Source organism: Glycine soja, chromosome 12 (genome assembly GCF_004193775.1).
Source record: "Glycine soja cultivar W05 chromosome 12, ASM419377v2, whole genome shotgun sequence".
In the NCBI taxonomy this organism is placed as follows: Eukaryota; Viridiplantae; Streptophyta; class Magnoliopsida; order Fabales; family Fabaceae; genus Glycine; species Glycine soja.
Window position 1 is genome coordinate 14,908,671 of NC_041013.1, and position 24,103 is coordinate 14,932,773.

General features: G+C 29.9%; 2 protein-coding genes and 1 long non-coding RNA gene across 5 annotated transcripts; 1 reads left to right on the forward strand and 2 right to left on the reverse strand.

Moving 5' to 3' along the window:
* Positions 1 to 3,474: 3,474 nt before the first annotated feature.
* LOC114378105 (60S ribosomal protein L11) lies at positions 3,475 to 5,657 on the reverse strand. Of its 2 annotated transcripts, XM_028336647.1 has the most exons (5): positions 5,527 to 5,657; positions 5,292 to 5,399; positions 5,168 to 5,210; positions 4,402 to 4,597; positions 3,475 to 3,885 (listed from the first exon to the last, which is right to left on the reverse strand). In XM_028336647.1, exons 1-5 carry the CDS (start codon positions 5,527 to 5,529, stop codon positions 3,690 to 3,692), a joined length of 546 nt encoding a protein of 181 aa, XP_028192448.1. In that variant the 5' UTR covers positions 5,530 to 5,657; the 3' UTR covers positions 3,475 to 3,689. The 2 variants fall into 2 exon arrangements, with proteins under 2 accessions (XP_028192448.1, XP_028192447.1); XM_028336646.1 differs by having other exon boundaries at positions 5,168 to 5,399.
* A 4,303-nt stretch (positions 5,658 to 9,960) lies between these two features.
* On the reverse strand, positions 9,961 to 11,893 carry LOC114379408 (E3 ubiquitin-protein ligase RNF115-like). 2 transcript variants are annotated; one of them, XM_028338058.1, is made up of 4 exons: positions 11,753 to 11,893; positions 11,451 to 11,640; positions 11,212 to 11,294; positions 9,961 to 10,740 (listed from the first exon to the last, which is right to left on the reverse strand). In XM_028338058.1, the coding sequence occupies exons 2-4, from the start codon at positions 11,589 to 11,591 to the stop codon at positions 10,173 to 10,175; spliced, it is 792 nt and encodes a 263-aa protein (XP_028193859.1). In that variant the 5' UTR covers positions 11,592 to 11,640; positions 11,753 to 11,893; the 3' UTR covers positions 9,961 to 10,172. The 2 variants fall into 2 exon arrangements, with proteins under 2 accessions (XP_028193859.1, XP_028193860.1); XM_028338059.1 differs by having other exon boundaries at positions 11,212 to 11,291; positions 11,451 to 11,893.
* A 9,912-nt stretch (positions 11,894 to 21,805) lies between these two features.
* Positions 21,806 to 23,803, forward strand: LOC114379257. Its single transcript, XR_003659452.1, has 3 exons — positions 21,806 to 21,948; positions 23,433 to 23,501; positions 23,581 to 23,803. It is a non-coding gene; the product is annotated as an uncharacterized LOC114379257 (long non-coding RNA).
* The last annotated feature ends 300 nt before the right edge of the window (positions 23,804 to 24,103 follow it).

The following is a 24,103-nucleotide window of genomic DNA, read 5'->3' on the forward strand; positions in this document are numbered from 1 at the left end:
CGATACATGTAACACTACTACACTAGACACTCTTTGCCACCAAAATGATACTCGATTATTGCAGTTTCAAGTCTCCCTTATTCTTCATATGTAGCACTAGACACTCTTTGCCCTTCAAGTTCATCTTCAACACGTTGAATACTTGGATGTGTTAGGAATAGCTGTGAAAATTATATTATTTCAATAATGGATTATATATATAATTAATTATAATCATAATCAATTTTTGTTTGCGTAAGTTTGTTGAAAAGTAATATAAAAATAATTAATTTTGGTTTAATGTAACAAAAATTCAGTTTTTACATGGTAAAATAGTATAAAAACAGCTTAATGGAAAAAAAATAAGTTGTTGAAAAAAATCATAAGTTACAAATTTTCAGCTTCATAAAAATAATTTATCTTCTTAAAAGATTTTTTTATAAATTTAAGCAAGGATCCAAACATTCAACTTATTTTGGGACCAACTTATTTTCTTAAAAAAATAGCTGAAATTTAATATTATAACCTGTCCCAAACATGCTTTATTTGGGTTATCAACTTAAGAATCAATTCTTGCAAAATTTTATTATTAGAGTGTTCCAGCATGTGTCGCATGTGTAACTATAGTAATCTTGTACAGGACTCATGAGAACCCAAATTTTAAAATTAAAAAATATTTTTATTGTACATATTATTATGAAAAATAAAAATACCAATCTTAGGTTTAAAAAAAAAAATCAACATGGGGAGACAAAAATGTACGCCATTGAGAGTAGCAATTACATTACCTCCCTCTAAATTTCTTTAAATATTAGTGATTGTATTACTTTTAACTAATATAACTGATATTAAAAGTATCAAATCATTAAGAGCATTTACAATAAAAAAAAATCTCTTTTTTTTTTATCTTAACTATTTTTTTTTGTGTTTGATGAGTTTTACCTGTTACTTAAACTTTTAAGACCTTTACAAACTTTTTACGTTAATAATAATTTTATTGAGAACTTCAATTTAGTCTCACATCTTATCCCACATGTTTATAATTTTATAGTTATATTTTTTAAAATGATAATTCATTTGTATTTTTATTTTGAAATAATAAATATATCAAAAAAAAATTCTTGAAGCATAATTTATTTATTCAAAAATTATAAAAAAAACACATTATATTAATTTTGGGTTCACAATAAATTATAAATTAAAAAAATAACAATAAATATTTAAAATAAATTTTAATTTGCATAAAACTAGCAAATGGTAAATTATCGGCGATAATCATTTCACTGAGTGGTGTTCCATTGAAATTACTTTGCTTCTCTTTAAAAGAAATTACTCTCTACTTTTATCAATCTATTGTCTATTATCTATCTATTACTATTACTAAAAGTATGTTTTTATTACTATTACTTAAAGTATGTTTGGCAGCACACTTGTCAAATTTGAATTTCAATCTCTTCCTTCTTTCTCTCACCACTAGCACGTTAGCTGTGTCTAGGCATGGATAGTTCATAGTTCAGTTGTTTAATTTCATACATTATTTAAGCAAATAAATAATGTAAAAATATTCAATGTCATGGTTATTAAAAGAACGAATGTTTAAAAAAATCAATGTTTAGGTGATGAATATATTCTTTACAAAAGTTTAAACTATATTTTTTGTTGTTGATAACAATACGCAGAAAACATTTGGGTTAAGTGAAAAAAAATGTTTAAGTGACCTGTTGTAGATAGGCATAACAACGTCACACGACAGAGGATGAATATGTCAGTGTTTCTTGTCCTCGTCCCTATATGCTTACTCTTGGATCCCCGTCGTCCTTGATCACTATCGGGATAAAAAAATTTACATACTCACACTCATGTTCGAGGTCGGACATATTTGTCCCATCCCCATCATTGTTCACTAAAAATAACATTTAATTTTTTTTACAATTATATATACTCAACAAAGATATTACTTTTATAATATTTATAGTTTATAAACTATACTTATAATTATAATTAAAACTAATTTAATTTACTTTACAATATTATTTAATAAGTAATTGAAAACTATATTTTCTTTTATCAAAAGTATGTTTAATAAATTTATTCTAATACCATTTTCATATATTTATGAAAAAATTAACATTATTATATAAATCCTTGTGTCTTAGCGTCTTATACTATGTGTTTAAACTAACGTAGGATTTAAATTTGATTTTGTTTTTTGAAAAATGAATTTTTTTTTTTACAAAATCTAATTTCATTGTCTAATGGTATTTATTGTGAAAATATGTTATATGTATTTCTAAGTTATTTCAGACAATAGCTTTATATTTATGAAAAGGCTTAAAAAATTCTTAAAATCATAATTCAACTTTCTCTTGTGGTATTTGTAGGTTGAGATTTATGCACATCCAAAATAGAAAAATTATATTTGGAGACCCCTTGTAATGTAAACACCTTGAGAGATAGGAAGAAAATAAGATAAATATTGATATGATTGATAGTATAATGTGACAAGGGAAAGATATAGAGAAATGGAGAATGAAAATGGAGTGCTGGTATTATTGCGGTGTCCAAATATCATTGTCCTTCAAAATAATAACAACAAAGTTTAAGTATTTTAAAAAATCGAATGTTTTAGGCCCCAAGAACTAACTACATGAACTTACTTTTAACACTTTCTTTGTCTTACTTTATTTTATTGGTTAAGCGCATGTTTAGAGTACCGTCCCTCTCAAAAATACATTGAGAACCAAAGATACACTAAAGTTCTTTCTCCAACGTTTGTAACCCTCTTACGGACTTCTAACAACAATTCAAAAATAACATAAGTTTATGTTTAATTTTCAATTGACACACATTTGGAAGCACGTTCAACTCAATTCATAAGACTAGTGTCATTAGATCCAAGGTCCTTTTGAAGCTTTCAAACATAAAACCACACCCATCCTAAGGTAATGCAGACATCTTAAAAAGCAAATTAATTTAGGTTGACTGATTAAACTGAAACATTATTGAAAAAGAGTAATTAATACTTTAAGGTGATAAATAATTAAAGACAAATGTTTCAAAAGGAACATAAAATGATACCAAACAAACATAGGAGTAATATGATGATTATAGAGCATAATAAAGCACTTATACGATCTTCTTTGTTTACCACATTGACCTTGGTCTTTGATTGGAATAAAACTCACAGGTGACAGCCTTTTATAATTATTGAATCACGTAAAACTCAATCTTTTTGTCCTCATTTTTTCATATTAACATGATAATTAAGAGATACTATTGAATATTTTGGACAAAAAATATTTTTATTGGCGAAACATGAGGTAATATACGCAATGCAACAACATATTGCCACAATTTAGCAGGATTTTTTTACGAGGGTCTAAATTATTGTGTGCCGATAGCTAATTGTATTCATGTATATTTCGTTAATTCGGCCCCTCCCAAATAAAATGTTTAGCACCGGCTTCTCTTTGGTTGCACAAAAAACAAAGTAAATTTTTTCCAACCATAACTGCATATCTAGGGGTTCACAAGTTCGTTGCAATAAAAGTGTCGTTTAAAAGGGTATTGTTAATCGAAGTGCTTCATCACTAAACTGAAATAACAAACATTGATTCAAAACCTGCCTCAAAATTAAGACACCATCCCAGAAAGATCGAACTATAGTTGACAAAACTGATAACACACTCCTAAAGTGAACTCAATTCTAACTAAACAATTGCCTGAGACTTGTTAAGGATCACTCCCTCATATTTCACCTGGAACCACTTCATAGCATCCTCCTTTGTGACACGGTGCTGAATTCCAACACGGGACTTGCACCTTCGGCGACGTCCCACGCGATAGCCAGGACGCTCCAGAACAACAAAGAAATCCATTCCGTAAATACCAGTTGAAGGATCATACCTGAAGCAGAGCAAAGGATCAAGGTTAGATAAAAAAAAAAAAAAGAGCAAATGTTAGTTGACATAAACGAAATTAATCCAAAAGTGAAAGACTTGAGAATGTCATTTATAAGACAGCATGCAAATTGCAAAACCAGTCGATCAATTATTGGACATAACATCACGCCTAAAAACTAATTAACAAATCAACCAAACTAACGCATGTCTTGCTTACTCAAAATCATCAGGCCATCCAAAACAGATTTAATATAAGCTCCAAAACAGCATTGTGTTTAAAATTTTGAAACAAAAAAGATAATTCTGAAACACCCATAAATTTAAGTCAGTTAGCATTTGGTTCAAGTAAGGCGGAATGCCACATATAGAGGAAGAGTTGTGTTATGCATCCAAAATGTTGAATATGCATTGTATGTACCACAACCCATATCAAATCATTAACTCCCCTACAGTGCTAAAAGGTTTATCTCAGGCAAAAGTAAAAGCAACAGCATCAAAATACAAGAGTTCTTCAACTTACTTGATTCCCAAATCAATATGCTCCTGAATACCGAAGCCGAAGCAGCCAGTATCACTGAAGTTCCTTCTGAGAAGTTCATATTCCTTCACCTTTAAACCACTCTCCAAAAGTTGCATAGCCTTATCACCTCTAACAGTGACATAGCATGCAATCTTCTCATTTCTTCTAATCCCAAAGGACCGAACAGTGTACCTTGCTGTCAAAACCAAGTGGAGGAAAACATTTCTTAACAATTAAATTAACACTGAAAAACAGCTACAAATATCCAGTATTTAAACACTAAACAAATACTAAAATCGGAGCAATAGATTATTCTTTCCATCTTTTGGATTTGAAAACAAGGTTTAAATTATATTAAGCAGAAAAAAGCCATACACTTTCCATCTTTTGAACCTCTGAATCAAGTTTCTGAAGAAAATTTGACATTTTAATGCTTTCATTAAGCCCGCCATATTGTGATTTTAATCACAAGAACAGGTTCACACTTAATTATTGCAGTTAACAAATAATACAGAACTCAAACTACAATTACAACCCTACCATCAGGCCTGAGTCTTAACATTGCAAATAAATAAAAAAAGAAAACGAACCTTCCATTAGAAACCCTAAAATATATTACCCAAAATCTGGGGGAAAAAGGTTATTCAAAAACAGTTCACCAGAAATCTATATTTTAAAATAAATTTGATAGTGTCCAAAAAATGATTAAATTAACTAAAAAAACAAAAAAAAAATGCTCCTAATAAACAAAGATTTGAGAAATAACCTTTGGAAAACACTGGGGTTTGGCCACTAAGCTGTTCCAACACCTGCAGGAAGAAAATCAGAAATTGAAAATTGTAAAAAAATATTTTAAAAAAAAAGTGGAAGCTATGAGGAGTGAGGTGAACCTTGGCGGCTCTGGTGAGACGATCTCCACTCTCACCAACGGAGATATTGAGGACGAGTTTCTGCACCTTTATTTCCCTCATTGGGTTCGATAGTTTCTTCTCTGAAGCCTGAAGTTCGGAACATTCCAATTCACAACAAAAACAAAATTAAAGAAAACGTAAAGATTATTAGGTTTTGTGAAAAGAGATGATTTGATTCCAAAAGAAGAAGAGAAGAAAGGAAGAAGTGTTGTACCATTGAATTTGCAGGGTGCGGCGGCAGAGGGAAGAGAAGGATCAATGATAAAAAGTAAAACCCCAATTCGGGTTGCAATATTTTTTAATAGATCTACTCACTTTGGTGTCAATTTGGGTCAGAATTATATGGACTCACTCGAAAGGGCCCAATAAACTTTTGACAACTGCTTGGGACACTCAGCAGTTTTTTTAAAATGCCGAAAATATCTTATGGGTATTTTTGAGTACAAATAAGAGGTTTGGTTTTTTTATTTATTTATTTCTGTAGTTCCTTTTTTTTTCACAAAATCTCACATTTTTAGTGTAAGTTATTTTCGTTAGCTTCCGTTAGTCTCATTTTTTGAGTATTTTTTTGTCTTCAGTGATGTACATTAGTTGTTCAAGAAGATACGGTGAAATTAGATGAAGTAAAAAAAATTATTTAGAAACATACATATGGTTGGTTGGTTGATCTGTATGAGTGGTACAAATTGTTAATACATATGTTTCTATTTTTTTTAATTTTTAAATATGTATGGCCATGATTAATAATTAAATTTTAAATCTTAAATTTTGGTTTCAATATTTTTATAACTACCAAATTTAATATACGTTTAAATTTTATTTCAATCATTATCTTAAACTAACACTCTTATCATATTTTAAATTTTAAATTTTAAATTTTAGTTTCAATATTTTTTATAACTAACAAATTAAATATATTTTAAAATTTGATTTCAATCATTATCTTAAACTAAGAATCTTATCATATTTTAAATTTTGGTTTTCATATCTTTTATAATTATCAAATTTAATATATTTTTAAATTTGATTTCAATCATTATTTAAACTAAAAATCTTATCATATTTTAAATTTTAAACTTTGGTTTCAATATTTTTTATAACTATCAAATTTAATATATTTTTAAATTTGATTTTGATCATTATTTTAAACTAACAATCTTATCATATTTTAACTTTTAAATTTTGGTTTCAATGTTTTTTATAACTATCAAATTGAATATATTTTTAATTTTGATTTCAATCATTATCTTAAACTCATGATCTTATCATATTTTAAATTTTAAATTTTGGCTTCAATATTTTTTATAAGTAAAAAATTAAATATATTTTTAAATTTGATTTCAATCATTATCTTAAACTAACAATTTTATCAAATTTTAAATTTGAAATTTTGGTTTCATAATTTGTTACAACTAACCATTGTTATGTTTCAATATTTTTATAACAAACTTTAATTATTTAAAATTTTCGTTTAAATATTTTTTGTAACTAACAAATTTAAATTATTTTTAATTATGATTTCAATATTTTTCATAAGTATCAAATTCAATATCTATTTTTCTAAAAGTTAAACAAATATAATATAACAATATTGAAAATTAATTGTTTCACCTATCTAATCTTAATTTTAGCAATCTATTCTAATCTTAGCAATAACTAATATATTTTTTTATAAATAAAATTAATACTTAACATATAAATCACAGAAAATTATAAAATTTCACTAAGATTAACATATTAAAAAATTGAAAAAAATCATTCAACAAAACAAAAAAAAATCATACGGATTGATCATCCATATGGAGTTTTTCCAGGAAAATGTCATTTTTGTTTGCGACATTGCTTCAAACAACAACATCAAACCAATATAAATAACATACAAAACAACAACATCTAACCAATATAAATAACATACAAAACAACAACATCCAGTACCTAGGAAAGAGAAAGAAGAAGAACCACAGCGACGCAGGAAGTGGAGGAAGAAGAAGAACCATAGCGCGCGCAGGAAGTGAAAGAAGAAGAAGAATCACAACCACGAAGAAGAAGAATCGCAACCACGAAGAAGAAGAACCACAACTAGGAAGAACCACACCACGAGGAGAATGAAGGAGATCACGAGAAGAATGAAGGAGACCACGACGTGCATGAAGTAGAACGAAGAAATAGACAAAGAATGAAGGAGACCACCACGAGGAGGAATAAGCACAACATGAAGGAAGAAGAAGTACTACGGTAGAATCGTACAGACACGCATTGTAGCCCTATTTATATTAATAGGGTAAAGAGCATTTCAGCCCTTTCACCTAGGGTGCTGGATGTCCTAGCAAAATTACTGGGTGCCCAAAGTAACATTAGAGACTTTTGCACCAGGATAATTAGATAAGTTGGGTCATGTATTAGGAAATAATTTTTGTTAATTTAATTCAACACATTGGTTGATTTATATATGGACTTATTTTGAAAAAAACAATAAAAGATATTTTATATCCATATATCTAATAATCAGTTGTCATGTTTTAGCATTCTGTGTATCAGTATAAATATATTATCTATATTTCATTAATATTATATATTATGTACTTTTACATTAACATATAATTTATCATATATAATAAAATAATAGATAATATTCTAGAAAAAATGTCTTCTATATTTAAATTTTTTTGTTATTTTTAACAGCAGACTCTAACATAATATAATAAATTTAATTTAATACCAAGAAATGAGGATAAAAAAATAAAAATCAATTTTGTACCTAGCTTAGATGGACTAGTAGTCAAATTTCGGTTTGAGGTGAATTAAACTAAAATCAAGCTTGAGGTTTTAAACCCAAACTCACATGATTATGTTTTTTATTGTGTTAATCCTTTAGTTTATTGAGAAAAGATACTTTGACTAGTATGGTATGAAATTGAGTTAGAAAGTAAGTAAAAGCTTACTAACGTCATTACTCTTTTGATACTATTGATCTTTTTTCTACATAGTTAAATTTTCATTTCTTCTTGGTAAATATATATAAATAATCCATATTTCTTCTAACAAAAAATACATAATCTATATTTATAAGTTGAAAGTGTTATGATACTTATTTTATTATTAAATTAATCATTCACTTATATTTTATCAACATTCACGATGAAGGAGAATGGAAAAAGACTCGTGTAAACCTATTGAGTTTTTTTATTCATAAAAATTAAAGATAAAATTTACAATAATTTTCTACTCAACCAAGTTGGACCCTTAGTAAACTAATTGGATTTAGGAACAATAGCGGCACAACACTAAGGCAAATATGTTTTATTTCCCCTAAGTTTGACTTGTCCTTATAGCCAAATTTGTTCATTTTTTATATATAACTCAAATCTGTTCACTATGTTTTTACGCAAATTGACATATCAAATTACATATATCTCCAATCAAACATATGAATCAGAATGCTGACCTAATTCAGTTAAATTAAATTAACCTTGGTACGCACCCATTGAAGTTAACACTCTTCACTTTCTTGTGCTACAAGAAAAATGTTTATTTTTAACGGAATTTTTCTCACAAAAAATATTCTGTCAGAAATTTTAAATTTTTTCACAAAATTTACTTCTACATAGTTAAATTTCCATTTCTTTTTGGTAAATATATATAAATAATCCATATTTCTTCTAACAAAAAGTACACAATCTATATTTATAAGTTGAAAGTGCATCGCTTGCATGATTTGATTAAACTTATATTTCTAATCAATATGATTGCATTTATGTGTAGTTCATCAATCATCAAATTGTTTATATATATATATATATATATATATATATATATATATTATATTCTTAATATTCATCCTAGTTAGTGTGCATTAACAAATTATACAAAAATATTTAAGACAAAAAATTACAATTTTTTATTTTAATTAATTAGTTTTAGGACATTACAGTAATTTAATGCTTGATTAAAAATAAAATCACATTTCTCTATTCTCCATGGAGCAGCATCAACTCCAATACAATGATTTACTATAATATAGTTGCTTTAACTGAAAACTAAAACGTTTCTATTCATTTGTGTATGAGCGATCCGGAGTAGCTAGTGCCGTTGGTTTGTATCATTGTCAGTTCCATTGGTTTGCACTCCTTATGTTGCCATATCATACTTGTTTTATAATTGATAATGAGTAATTAACTTATCAAAATTTCATCTCTACCCTCTTCGCGAATATGGTTTATCACTAACGCTCATTGAGGGACGTAATATATGAGAGAGGAGAGAGACGAAACTTCTTTTTTTCTAAAAAAAATGAAATGTTTAATTCCTATAATCAACCTCAAAAATTAATTAAACGCAAAAATAATTGTACTATGTTGTCTTAAATATTTTGGTGTATGTTGCTAATATATATATATATATATGAAGACTCAAATAATATTTTTTTTTTTCCTCCTCACCATTCATTTCTTTGAGATTTAATGATTAAAATTATTACAATCATTAGATATTAAGAAAATGAACAAAAACGATGTAGAATAACACTAAATAGTTATACACTTATAGTAAGTTGATCTCTCCTCCTCTTTCTCTCTCTATATATTTCAAAATCAACAACAAAGCGTTAAGGATAAGCAGTTAGAAAAAAAGCTGGTGTTCTTAGGTGCACATGTATGCAGAACTTAAATTACTGCATTTGAAAAGAAAAATATTGGATAAGAAGTTGGTTTCCAATCGGTCTCATTTCCATATCACTCACAACTCACAAGTTCTGCCTGCGAAATTTCGTAGTATATGTTGTGCCAAAAACAGAAAAACATGTATATGTTGGAAGCTACAAATAAATCTTCCCCCCAACTGTAGCAAATTCTTATGTGTACATTAGTAAGTCATACTGCTCAATTGAAAATCTTCTTCCATTGCCCTCAAAATTGACAAAAACTCTCTATTAATAATGTTGCTAGGTTCCAAATTGGCAATGTCATTGTTATTGAAGGATGATTGATTCCCCCTTTCTATCTCAAAAATCACAAACCTACAAACTGGGCACTGGCCCTTACTTGTTAGCCATGGTACAATGCAATCCTCATGAAACATGTGGTTGCAAGGAGTGAGCATGACCTCCTCACTGGGCTCAAAATCTTCCAAGCAAATAGCACAACTCTTGCCATCTTCATCCTTTTCTTTCTCCTTCTCTTTCCAAGGCTTTGCAACATTGTTTCTGTAATATAAGCTCACCCTCCTAGCATACCTCTTTGGTGGAGGGTCATGGACTACTTTCTTAAGCTTGCTCAAAGCCGTTGATTTGGAAATTTCTACCGGTGGGGGAGCTTGTGTGTTTATTTGGAATGTGGATCTTTGAGGTGGCTGAAGGAAAATCTCTCTAAGCCTTCTCATATCCTCATTGTGCACATGAATTTGTTGTCTTCTAGGTGGTGGTGCTGGAAAACTGCAAATTGCTCAAAATTTGGTAAATTAGCTTGTCTTCCACCCTAAAGCCTAAAAATTTGCAAGTTCTTGCAAATAAATAGGATAAGTATATCAAAGAGTGGTGGGGAGAGGTTGCTTTAATATGATCATAGTGTTCATTTTCTTCCCTGCTCTAAAAAAGAATTCCATTACTACCAAAAATTAGGCTCTTGCTGTCTTCCTTTTGCATTCTTGACAATAGTATTTGATTGTTAATTCATTTACCAATTGTGAAATCCTGAATTTGAAGGAAATATTTTTAACTAGATTTCTCTTCATGTGTCACATTGAACCTAATACTTTTTAATTCTGTGAAATTTAGAGCAATTGAAACATGCTTCCATATGTCAATCATAAAAGCATTTGATTAATCATTGAAAACTTCTCACACTGATTACCATTCTTGGGAAGTCTAAACATATAACCAACTTAATATGCAATTTTGCCTTACTTTGGTATACTGTGGAATCCTAAAGGATTTCTGAAGTCCGAAAACCGTTGTCGAGCTAATACACCTGAACTTCTGTCATCCTGCTAATATTATGAACCAAGTTTATACACAAGTTATCATCCTCAAACAGTGATAGTTCCATTCTCTGCTTCCATGAACATAAATTTAATTTGGCTTTCTTTTCTATGCCCTCGTGTCCTAACAATCTTGGCACTAAAACAATAATAGAATAAACTTACAGTGACATGAGTAGAGTGAGATCTGTAAAACACAGGCACCTCATTGGATTCACGATGATTGAAAGTGTGGCCATCATTGGATCTAAAATCTGTTTGCCATGGCCCAAGCAAATGTGTAAAATTGTTCATGTTGCGGCTCATGATTTCACCTTCCTCTTCAGTTGATCATGTAAAATGCTTTTCTTTTTTCCTGGTGCAAATATTGCTTCATATGTCAACTAAGGGAATTCATTTGTTCTGTTCATTTGGGTGTAAACAAGAATATATCCTTTTAGTAATAATGGTGTCACTTCTACTCTTACTTTTTTAGTTCCTTCATTTTCTATTCTGATTCAAAGCCTGCTTCTCACTCCATGTTGAAGATGCTCTAGTAGCTGCTGCTCAGAAATTAAGGAACAGAAATCAAGGAAGAATCGTATTCTCATATGTTGATGGATTCTTTATCAATATGATGCTTGTTGGAAGTTTTGAGAAGACGGAAACAGCTCCTAAAAAAGGAATAAAATGAGTGGTGGAAATTTTCGAAAGGAATATGGTTACATCACTAATTTGATATTAATCATATGAATGGTTAAGAATATATCTAGATTATGATTCAGAAAAATAGATATTAATCATATGATCTTATTATGAATGGTTAAGAATACATGATTTTTTTAAAGTAATCATGTAAACTTTGTAGGTTTAATTATTAAGCATTATCCATGTAAATTTGTTTATACTGTTAACTAATTAAAAATCTTTCTTAGTATGATTTTTAAGGTAGTTATACTAAAAATCTACAAACACCTCATATAGAATGGTTTGAAATTAAATACCAATATAAAAACTACATTACACAATAAATGAATCAGCTATTTTCTCAACTTCAAATATTGACGATTAGATGACTCAGATTTAGTATTTTCATTTTTACATGGAAAAAAAGCCATTCTCATATATTTACCCTCAGATCACATCAGTAAGAAAATACTAAATATATCATAATAATTAAACTACAATGACTATTATATAACTAATAATAGTGACCCTCCTAACTTATTACACTTACAAATTAAGCCATGGAATGTGGGCCCAATAGGAGAGTGCAGATGGGCTAGTTAGTGTTTGAGTTTGAGAGACATCATATTGTCTAAAAGTTTAGACTTCTGCAGCATTGCTTTTCTTTGGATTAATGTGTGCATATCAATTATCATTGTAGGAAGAACTAAACTACCATTAATTTATGCTTAGAAAATTGTGAGCACGTACTCTTAATTATATACATTTTAGTTATCTCTATTTTGCCAAATCTTATACCACTCGTATATGTCTGGTTTTTCTGTCGGTCCAGTTTGTAACTTCACAAACTTGCGTAATTTCTTAGCCTCAGGCTTTTTTCTTAGTTGAAATATATTTTTTTTTTTGCCAAGGCTTATTCTTTATATTAGCCTTGTTCTAGTTACTTCAAAGGCCACAGTCCTGTAGCTCATTTTTTTATAGTTGGTTGAACCTGTGTTTCTGGAATTTTGGAATCCCAATTTTTTATTTTTGTTGGATCAATAGGGCTAGCTGTCAGGTCTTTGGGTTTTGCTTATTTTCCAGGAAAAAGCAGTTGATTTTGCTTGTGCATAAACCTGTAAGACCCAATACATTGAACTATTGTGTAATACCTTAAAAATAGTTTTAAGCTAGCTTTCGCTTCAATTGAGGTATGACAAAGTTCTCCCAGTGATCTTGAGGAATGAGCTCGACATCAAAGTTACCTAAAATATAAAGTGCACGTTTCTGATTATATATATATATATATATATATATATATATATATATATATATATATTGATTCAGTTCACAAATTTCTTGCTTAGCTGAAACTAATTCATTCAACCACTTCAAATTTTGCAGTAAGGTGAGGTGAACATCTGCATGATGATTCTTTCATCAAACATATAATATGGAGATCAAAAAGACTAAACAAAAGAATATCGACTGGAAATTAATGACACAACTTGCCGTGCCTATGTGTAGCAATTGGTTGCTGATCTCCTTTTGCTTCTTCAAATCAGCTGATAAATTTTCAAAACAGAATATCTTGATCTCCCCTAAAACTCTTGCATTTTTTAGCAAACTCTTAAGCAACTACAAAATTTGAAACAGAAAGGCACTGAATTATATATCCAGTCTTCAACATCCAAGATAGCATCTGGATTGAATCCCTAAATAAGAATCAATAAACATGTCATCGGGCAGAAGTAGTACTACTATTTGCCATGAAATGTGGCAAATTTAGTCATTGAAGATGCATTTAAGATGTACCAGAGGAATGTCAAGAACTTATAGTATAGGATTTTTGGAGAATGTCCATCAATACTTCACTAGTAAATACTCGGAAATTCTCAAATTAACGTCCACATGTGCAAATTGGAGTTCGAGTGTTAGATACATAGTTGTGTTAAATATTTGGAAGAAGACTTTTGCTACTCATAGTAGTTTTATCCATCTCGAACAGATTGCTCTAGAGAAAGATAGTTGTGGTTTAGAAAAAAACATTGTGAATGTAGGAAGGAGATGGAGAACATTTTCTGCATAGTTAAGACACTAGTAAATGAAATAAATACAAGGTTTAATTATTGATTTATTTTCTATACTTAATCAGTTTTCATGTTTAGCTAGTCCTTGCAGGCTGCAGCTAAAAACTATGTCCTTACACATATACTTTTTAATTTATTAATCCTTGCCATTCAAAAGTGTAGTGATTAAAATAGATTTAAAATTGTATTTGTAGAGACTAAAATGGGTTAAAAGATGCTTGTGTAGGAACTAAAACCGCTAATTTATAGGTGTGGGGATTAAAATGTAAAAATATGTAGGCATATGCACTAAATGAATAATTAATTAAACCTAAAAACAAGTTCATTATTGTGATACCGAAGGGAATATGCAATGAATCTAAGGAACTTATAATTAAAGGCAGCATAAAGTTCAAATATGTTGTTGGGTCTATTAGTTAATGTTTTTTTACTTTTTTTTATTTTTAGTTCTTCAAATTTTTATTTTTTTAATTTTAGTTCCGTAAGTTTTTTTAATTTTAGTCCCTATAAGTATAAATTTATAGGAATTATGAATAACAAAATTGAATCTTAAAGGGATTAAAATTAAAAAAAAAATACAAACTTACGTAAACTAAAAATAAATAAAAAACTTGCAAGAACTAAAATTAAAAAAACACAATTTTACATGGACTAAAATTAAAAAAAAAATGAACTTACAGAAAAAAATAAAAAAATGTTAACTTACATCCACCAAAAATATATTTAAGTCAAAATAAATTAATGATTAGTAAACAGCCAAACATACCTCGAGTCTTATTTGACAGTTTGAGATACTTTACCAAGTTCACCAAGTAGTACACCGTGAGCAACATTTTATTCCATCGATGGATAGTGAGTCATAGAATTAATAAGTGCATCTACTATGGAGGTCAAGTTAACCAGGACAAATTCTACTAGAAAACTTATGCAACGGAAAGATATAAGATTCACAACATCAATATCTTGACTGTACAATTGAGTAAATATGCGGAATATAAAAGGACCATAACAGTTTTTAAATATTTTTAAGAATAAATAATTATTTTTGTCTTTAAATGTGTAATTTGTTAATATATGTATTTTTAAAAAATAAAAATACAAAATTTAGTCCCAAAAAATATAAAAAAATGCGACAAATATATATGACCTATGTGACACAAATAAATGAATTTATCACTATAATGATTAACAACGTGATCATACTAACTAGATTGCATAAAAATGTTAGTAAGATACTATTTTTGGACGTAAATGTCAATAATTTTTTGTTGGATGAAAATGTCAAAAAAATTTTATTGGAGGAAAACATGAGTAATTTTTATTGGACCTAAATATTAGTATATTTTTATTGAACTAATTTGTTAGATCCAAAATTTTGTTTCATTTAAGGATAAAATATAATTTTAAGGTAAATTTTTACCATTTTTTATCATTACAAACATAACATTACAATAATCACTTAAAAAATATATTGACAAATATAATTTAAAATAAACATAATAATAAAAATAATATTAATTATCATTAATATTGATTATCAATCATAATTTGTCTGTCACAATAGATATTATCCAAAATAAATATTGTATCAGTTTACCAAAATAAATATTGTAACAATGTATTAATCATTATTTTTTTTCAAATTATAATAATTAGTTACAATCTACTATAAATAAAAGATAAATATATCACATATTTCATTTATTCGAATCTTGACTATTTTATTAACGGTGACGGACGAAAGTTAAAGTCTGAATACATTTGTCGTATTTTTTACACTTTTGAGAACTAAATGTTGTATTTTTATCTTTCAGGAACGTATTTGTCAGCAAATTACATATTCATAGACAAAAGTGACTATTTATCCATTCTTATTCCTAGATAGTGAGAAGATGAAAAGTCAAAAAAATATTATATGACAAATATGTCCTTATGCTGACAATTAAAGATGATCATGTTGGCAGTTATTTTAGTGACTAATTCGTTTCTCTATATCGCGTAGGCTATTTTATTAACGGTGGTCGACGAGTTAATAACCGAATATATATTTGTCGCACTTTTTACACTTTTAGAGACTACTTTTTATATTTTCATTTTTTAGGGACCAACAAATTATATATTCCGGAACAAAAGTAACTATTATTTATCCTATTCTGCACACTGTAATGCTAATTATCTTCCTGATGTTCTTCTAATCATTGTTAGAACTTCTACTTTAAGATAACTATACCCAAATGGATACTGTACATTATTATCACATTAAGAATATTGACAATTGGCTATGGATCTTTCCTTACAACTCATGCCAATCCATGACCATTATTATCACATTAAGAATATTGACAATTGGCTATGGATCTTTCCTTACAACTCATGCCAATCCATGACCAGGTAAGCTTATTATCGCATCTAACAATGTTCTGTGAGTAAAGTTACCCAGGAAAAATAATAGGAAAAAAAGTCACCATATGATCAATATAAGATAAAAAAAGAGTAGTTTCAAAAAATATCACCTCAAATGGATTGGAATTTTTTTGATGGAATTCTGGTTGAAATAAAATTGCTGCACATTGTTGAGACTTTGGCAAGTGTACCAAATCGCTCTTAAGTAGTAAACCTCGGAAGTCCGAGTATCGTTTCCACAGGGATTTTATTGCACTTTATTAAATACTTCTCAATTTGTAAGTAAGAGTAAAATAAGAAAAACAGGAATAAGTGCAGGAATAGAGTGCTATTACTAAATCAAATAGTTTAAAAAGAAAGACAATTAATAAAGATGCCAAGACCGGACAAACCCAATTGGCCTACGATGCATGTAAATATGATATTCATTACCAATGAACTAGTATTAGTTCTACCCACATCTGTTAATTACTTGCCCCTGATGCCTCACGTTGGCAAGCCTATTTTAACTACCTATCTCCCAAATGCCTTTGCAAAGATTCAATAATTAAAATGCATTAAGGTTAAGTTCTAGATGTTGCTTAAATGCATGGGCAGTTATCATTCTATGCCTAGCAATGCTAACCCAATGATTCTTTTCTTAAGATGTTCTATTAGGTGTTACCCTTTCCCAAGTGTATAACCCCTAAAACGAATGCATGCATTAATTCTTAAACCCTTATTAGGAAATACCCTATCTCGAGCGAATAAAACCCAAAAGAAATCTAAGAACGAATGCAAGATAACAAGAAAATAATTAGAACAGAAAAACCTGGAATAAATTCCTTTTGCATTGATAACTTTTTGAAGCACATCGTACATCGTTGGCTTTTTAGGCCTGCCAGGCCCTAGCTAGGGGATTAGCCACTCATGGCCATTGAGGGCTTACAATTGGGGGTGAAAGAAAGAATGGGAATAATAAAACAAAGAATATAGAGAGAGAAGAGAGCTCAGGCTTGGAGTGCTGAGAATAGTGCTCTGAGGCGAGGTGATGATTCCTTGGGACTGGCTCTCTATTTATAGTTGCTGAAGTGGGCTTCTGGACCTTCGTAGTCGCGCTCAGCGCGACACCTCGCGCTTAGCGCGTTCGGATCGCGCGCCCAGCGCTCCCTGCAGGCTTAGCCTGTGCTTCTGTTGGATCGCGCACTGGGCGCGTAGCCAGCTTAGCGCGCGTAACGGTTTCTGCTCCTTCGTGCTTAACGCCACGCTTAGCGCCTTCTGCGCGCTTAGCGCCACTGTTGGGCTGGGCCTGCTTCAGAATTCTTTCTTTCTCTTCATTTCTGTTGCCTTTTTTGCTTAATGTAACATCATTTTTCGTATCTGCAACCAGAAATTCAATTTAATTAATTTTTTCAACTTTTAATTATAAATAACGGCTAAATAATTAATTTTAAGCCAAAATTTGACTATTTAACTACTATTAATTCACAATTATTTAACCGTTATCACACATTCCATGATAACTCAATGATGTGTTGTTAAAAGTTAATTACTTGTTAATAGTTTGTGCTTCCTGGATGAAGAATTTCCGGTGAACATCATGTTTGATTTGAATTGTTGAAGATCCTCCTCAAATAGCCAAAGACCCACAATTTTTCATCTCCAAATAGAAACCTTGATTGAAGCTATTGATGGATCCGAATTCCATTGTATCAGGATCATGCATTCCACTTACACATCCCCTTAGTTGATTAATGAGATATTCTTGAGTGAAAAATATTATTAACAAGTGCTCGAATCCAACTCTCACCAAATCCCTCTTGAATTGAATTGGTACGTCAAAACAGGGGCAACACCTATGTTGTACATTTCGAACACCAAATGCGATATGATGACAATAATCGGGTACCCAACTATTACCGTAATTATTCTTTGGATCATCATGTGCCACAAATACTGCAAAGTAACCAACGCGTATCCAATTTTGATCGTCCATGACAGGAAACAGGTCCATCCTTATTGAACTAACCACATTTTGTTTAACGGGAGACAAGTTTAGATTTTGAAATTTGGAAAGTTGCTTAATGGCATTAGGTAGTGTCACAAATTTGTTTCCCCCAAAGAATATAAGTTCTCAATAGCGTCAAGGATTTGAAGTAGATGATATAAACATGGGAAACGAGACAAATAAGAAACCAACAAACCTATTCATGTTTCTAAGAGGAAAAGAAATAGAAAGGCAACATCAGCATTTCGTTTACAGAGGATGCTGATAATTGAATGACACTTCTATTTTCATCAGCTTCTAATTGTAAAGGATGATTATTAAACAATTTTGAACAGCTTGAGATCTAGCACCACTAGAGAATTGAGCCCAAAAATGATATTGAGTTCAAGGTGAAGATTTTTACAATTTTTCAAAATTATAGAATTAAGCTCTTCCGAAATACCAATGGATGAATCAATCCACATGAATTCTACCCATCCTTCAAGATGAAGCCTCTTAAGATGTGGGACCCCTCTTAAGTCTGGCATCTCAATAAGATTTTTTGAGTAACTTAGATATAGAATTCTCAAATTAGGCAGATACTGTAAAAAAAAAAAAGTAAGGAAAATTACCATCAATTAATTTTTAATTTTCTTTTACAAAAATAAGAAAATATTTTTTTAAAAAATTGGTTAAAAATAATAGACAAAATTAATGACATTTAAGCTTTTTTGTGTTTTTAATTAACTTATCGAAAGTTAAAAAATAAGAGATATTTTACCTTATTATTCATTTAAAGACAAGGAAATTGAAATAAAACATTATAGTATCTTTGTGCTGCCCTTAATTGTTTAATATTCCTGTAAGGCATGATTAGTTCAACTAGCCTCTCTTGATGAAAACCTAATGATAAACACATGAAAGAATATTTTTCCCAAAACATATATCTTAATTCATTAGAAAGATGATCGAAGATTACTAAAAAATTCACATCCCTAAGAACAGGCAAATTAAGGTGATTCATGTATTTTTTGATAGAGCATCCATAATCAACATTGTTTCTAGAAATTCTTCTGGACTTTCTTCAATAACTAAGGCTTCAAGATTTTTTGGCTTCCTAAAGTATTGTAGAAAGTAAAGAAATGTTAGGTTTTTTTTAATAGTTTATAGATTTTGGAAAAATTAAAACATAAGATTTTATAATATTGAAAACTCTTTACCTTATTCTTTATCATGACTTTTTGGAGACCTTTGTAGTCCCATAACTTACTCCTTTTTATTGGTTCCTAGTGTTAGACAAATGACCTCAGTTATCTTAAGAAGGGGTGAATTAATTTTCTACTAACAAACTTTAAACCTCCTTCTAAATGATAGACTCAGAATGCAGAAGAAGAGACAACAATTAATTTAATAATGTTCTTTAAACATGCAAGACAAAATTGATTGCAACAAAATAAATGAGATAAGGGAAGAGAGAAATGCAAACTCGATTTATATTGGTTCGACTACTCCCCGTGCCTACGTCCAGTCCTCAAGTAACCCACTTGAGATTTTTCATTCTCTTTGTAAAATTCTTTTACAAAGTCTAAACCACGCAGTGACAACCTATCCCTTGTGTTCAAGAATCCTTACAACTTAAGAGATCCTCGATCCCTTAATCAATCTCTTTGATTAAGAAGAAGAAGAATAATTCTCTCTTTTAAGAGAAGGATATTACAATTGAAGATCATTCAAGATTCCTTATTGAATATGAAAGTGTTTGACCAAGGAATCTTTTTGAGAGGATAAGACGTTTCAATTCAAGAAAAACTCTCTTAAGAAAATTTTGTGCCCAAGTCACATATATATAGGCCTTTGATGACCATTCAAAAGTTAAATGAAAAGATGTGACTGTTGGGAACCATTTTCAGAAATTCTCACTAGTAATCGATTACCATTGTGGTGTAATCGATTACACAACTATTTATCTAAAGAGTTATGACTCTTCACTTTGAAATTTGAATTTTTAAGACTGGTAATCGATTACCAATTCATTGTAATCGATTACATAACTTGTAATTTAAATTCAAATTTCTTTAAGGCTGTTTTAAAACGTTCCAAACCTCTGGTAATCGATTACAAGTCATGTTTAATCAATTACATGTTTTCTAAAACATTTAAAAGCTTTTCAGAAGGCACATTGGCCACTGGTAATCAATTACATCTTTTGGTAATCGATTACCAGAAAGTAAAACTCCTTAAAAAAACATTTTAAGTTAAATCCTTTGGCCAAACCTGTTGCTGTTTCAACTTGGAATTTTCTTCCTAAGACTCTAGAAATTATCTTGATCATATATCTTGAATTTCTTGGATATCTTAGATTCTTGTCTTGAATAAAACTTGAGAAGCGCGTTTCTTTGGCATCATCAAAATCATGTATACATACATTCACATTCTCCCCCTTTTTGATGATGACAATCATTATCAAGTGATTTCTTTTCGACATCATCAAAACATGCATGATTCACACCTTGGGTGATTTTTTTAAGACAATACTCTTTTCCAACTCTTTTAGCACGTCATGCATATGAATTTCGCCCCAACAATAGCAACTTATAAGTGATTTTTCAATGAAAATTTTCATGCCAATGTTAAGATAAAATCCTTGAAAAGCTAGAAGTTTCCTCACTATCTTATCCTATATTCATAGGTAAAGAAGCAAGTAATATGCAGAAAATTTTATTTTTTTCCAATCCATCAAAACTTATTCACAATATATACATGGTATCTTTGGATTTCCTTTTAGTCTAGCCAATGCATTTCTCCACTCACAAATGTCTCAATCAAACAAAAACTACCCCAACACTTTAATTGGTAAAGGAAGGCCACTAACATACTTGGTTTGTCATCCATTCATAATCTTTCACAATATCATGAGATTTGAAAGCTTTTCTACAAAATAATTGAAGAGCTTTATGCGTATTTAGGAGTTTAGCATTATAAACTTCATTCACTCCATAATTTCTTAAAATGTGTCTATCTCTAGAGATTATGATGACTCTACTACTCCCAGCACCTACATATCTAGGGTCGAAAGCCAATTTTTCTAGTTGATCAACAATATCAAGAATAATAAGAGGCTTTGAGTGACATAGCCTAGTTCTTATCAACATGGTTCCTTGGCAAAAATTGTTTATCTCGATATTTCCTTGGTATAGAGCTTGATGAAAAAGTTGTTTCTGCTATCAATCCAAAATTCCAATAAAAACCACATTGACCGGGTTCGGGGTCGGATTTGGGGTTTCCCTGATAACCTAAAACGGGGGCAGGGGAAGGTATGAGATTATTGATATTCGCCCCAACCCCGACCCCGACCCGCCCGAGATTTGTTATAATTTGAAAAACCTAATTCCTAAAGTCTAATTTGCGCCGTTGCAACTCTCAGTCCTCACTCTACCTACCTCTCTCCGTCTCTCACAAATTCACTGATTTGGGATTTGGAGTTGCCGATTTGGAGTTGCCACTCCTGTACTTCGATCTACTCTTCGATCTCGATTCCGCCATAGACTAGGACACCAAGGTCTCTCTCTCTCCCTCTCTCTTAACCAACTGAGAATTTGAGATGCTGTCCACTTTTCGTATTACTTCATTCCTTTTTATTGATTGGTTATTTATCTCCTTTTAACTTTGTTCCTTTGAACACTTTACTCTGCCCACTTGGTCACCTATACTTTTACTTGGGATATAATTGGTTTGTTGTTGTACTTGTACATGAATTTTGAAAGAGTTTCTTAAGGCTCGGTTAAGAATCAAAATGCAGAAACATAGCAATTTCCTTTGATGATATAAGATGTTTTGTATCAGAAATGCAAATTTTGATGTGATTGTAAAGAAATTGAGTTTTGCAATGTTAATTTTTTTGACTAAAAATGATACTGAGAAACATCAAGGAGAAAATAGAAGTAACCTTGGTATTTATTTATGTTTGGAAGACATATTGATCTCCCCTGTTTTATTTTAAATTTTACTAGTGAATATGAATAGAATATTAGAAAATAGGAAATTAAAGCTATAAGGTGTATTTTAGAGAGTAAAGTGTGTAGAGTGGATAATATTTGATGGAGAAATCAATTGTTTAGATTTCTGTAGAGTACAACAAATAAAACAATAAGAGGATTATACAAATCTATTCGCTTAATTATTTCATTTGCTCATCCACTTGTTCTTTACTCTCTGAAGTGTTCACAACACTGCACTACATTTTTGAAGGAGCTGAACCACTTCTCTATGTAATAATGCTAATTAATTTGAACATCAATGCAGGCTGTGTTACATGTTTCATGTTCTTAGCTTTTCCCCTTTCTCTCTTGGTTAATTTAGTCTTGGAGGATGTCTTATTCTCGGTATCTCCTTTCTTAATAAATGCTATTTTTAAAAATAAAACAAAACAAAACAATGACAAAACTCATCAAGTACCATGCCTCTTTATTCTTTTTGGCTCTGGAGCAGGTAAATGATTCTCGTTAAATAACCTTAGTGTTAGACCATATCCTTGTAGGCTTGAAAACGCTCAAAATTAATGGCTCTTATATGGAACTTCTTTTTAGAAGAAATAATTCTTATTTTATGTTCTATGATGCATGTTTTTCTTTTCTATTTTGCTAGCTTAAAAGGAAGTACAAAAATGGTGTTCTTTCATTCATTCATTCACTCATATTATTTGCCTTTGCACAACTTTTTTAAGTAGATTGAAGAATAAAAAATGTTTTGCAAGTAGTCACAAACAATAGAAATAATAATGTATTGATTGATACTAACAACAGCCGGTTTCTTATTTCCTTAATACATTACTACTTGTTTGGGAAAATTTTTTTATGGTATTAGTGTATTTTTTTCTTTTCAGAATGGAAGATATTAGTTTTTCATCATAAGGAATTTACCCTATTTCTTCACCAATTAATGAGTCTCCTTCACCTTCACCAATTGATCAAACTCATTCATATATGTTGTTAAATTGATATTTGTGTTTATTCAAGAACTAATACTTGTAATGTATTTTTATAGGTTCTATGAGTTATAAAGTTGTTGCTGAATGTGCTACTGTAATGAATGAAATGGTTTCAGATGATGAAGGTAAATAATGTTCTAAATTTCATTTTTTTATTATTATATAATATAAGCTTTTGTTCTAATTTTTATTTCTTTTATGCAGGTGAAATGATGGGTGCTGCTGATGTCACTAATTTGGAAGAATGATTAACATTTATTTGCAGAACAATTTAAGTTATTTCTTTTTTTATTATGTAATTTGAAAGAATGAAACATGTTTAAGTTGCTAAACAGAATCATATGCTAAACAGAATGAAACATGTTGAATGACAACCAACATAGTATATTAGTATTTTTTTTTTTTGCTAAACAGAATCATATGCTACTTATTGTTGGGACAACATATATTTAGATGGTACTGTATTTTGGGGGAAAATAAATATGCATGTCCTTAATTCCTCATGCAATACCCAAATTTTATGATTTTAATTGAATTGATTGATTTATTTTAGTAATTTTTAAAATTATGATAATGATCCCATATTTTAAATTTGACTTTGTTATTGTTTTTTTTGTTACGTAACTACTTTTTAGCCCCATTTTTTTTCTATTTTTTTTCAATAAGTTACAATATTTTTTCTCTTTTTTAAAAATTTTTAATCAATACTAGTGGGGGCGGGGAAACC

What these genes read in the sequence shown, in the direction of transcription:
- LOC114378105 (XM_028336646.1), bottom strand. An exon ending in AACCCCAGTGTTTTCCAAAG is followed by an intron (nt 4,598 to 5,167) that starts GTTATTTCTCAA and finishes TGGTTTTGACAG; the next exon opens with CAAGGTACACTGTTCGGTCC. An exon ending in CATATTGATTTGGGAATCAA is followed by an intron (nt 3,886 to 4,401) that starts GTAAGTTGAAGA and finishes GCTCTGCTTCAG; the next exon opens with GTATGATCCTTCAACTGGTA.
- LOC114379408 (XM_028338058.1), bottom strand. Translation starts at nt 11,591, where the DNA reads ATGAGCCGCAACATGAACAATTTTACACATTTGCTTGGGCCATGGCAA. An exon ending in CTCACTCTACTCATGTCACT is followed by an intron (nt 11,295 to 11,450) that starts GTAAGTTTATTC and finishes TCATAATATTAG; the next exon opens with CAGGATGACAGAAGTTCAGG. An exon ending in GGATTCCACAGTATACCAAA is followed by an intron (nt 10,741 to 11,211) that starts GTAAGGCAAAAT and finishes AGCAATTTGCAG; the next exon opens with TTTTCCAGCACCACCACCTA.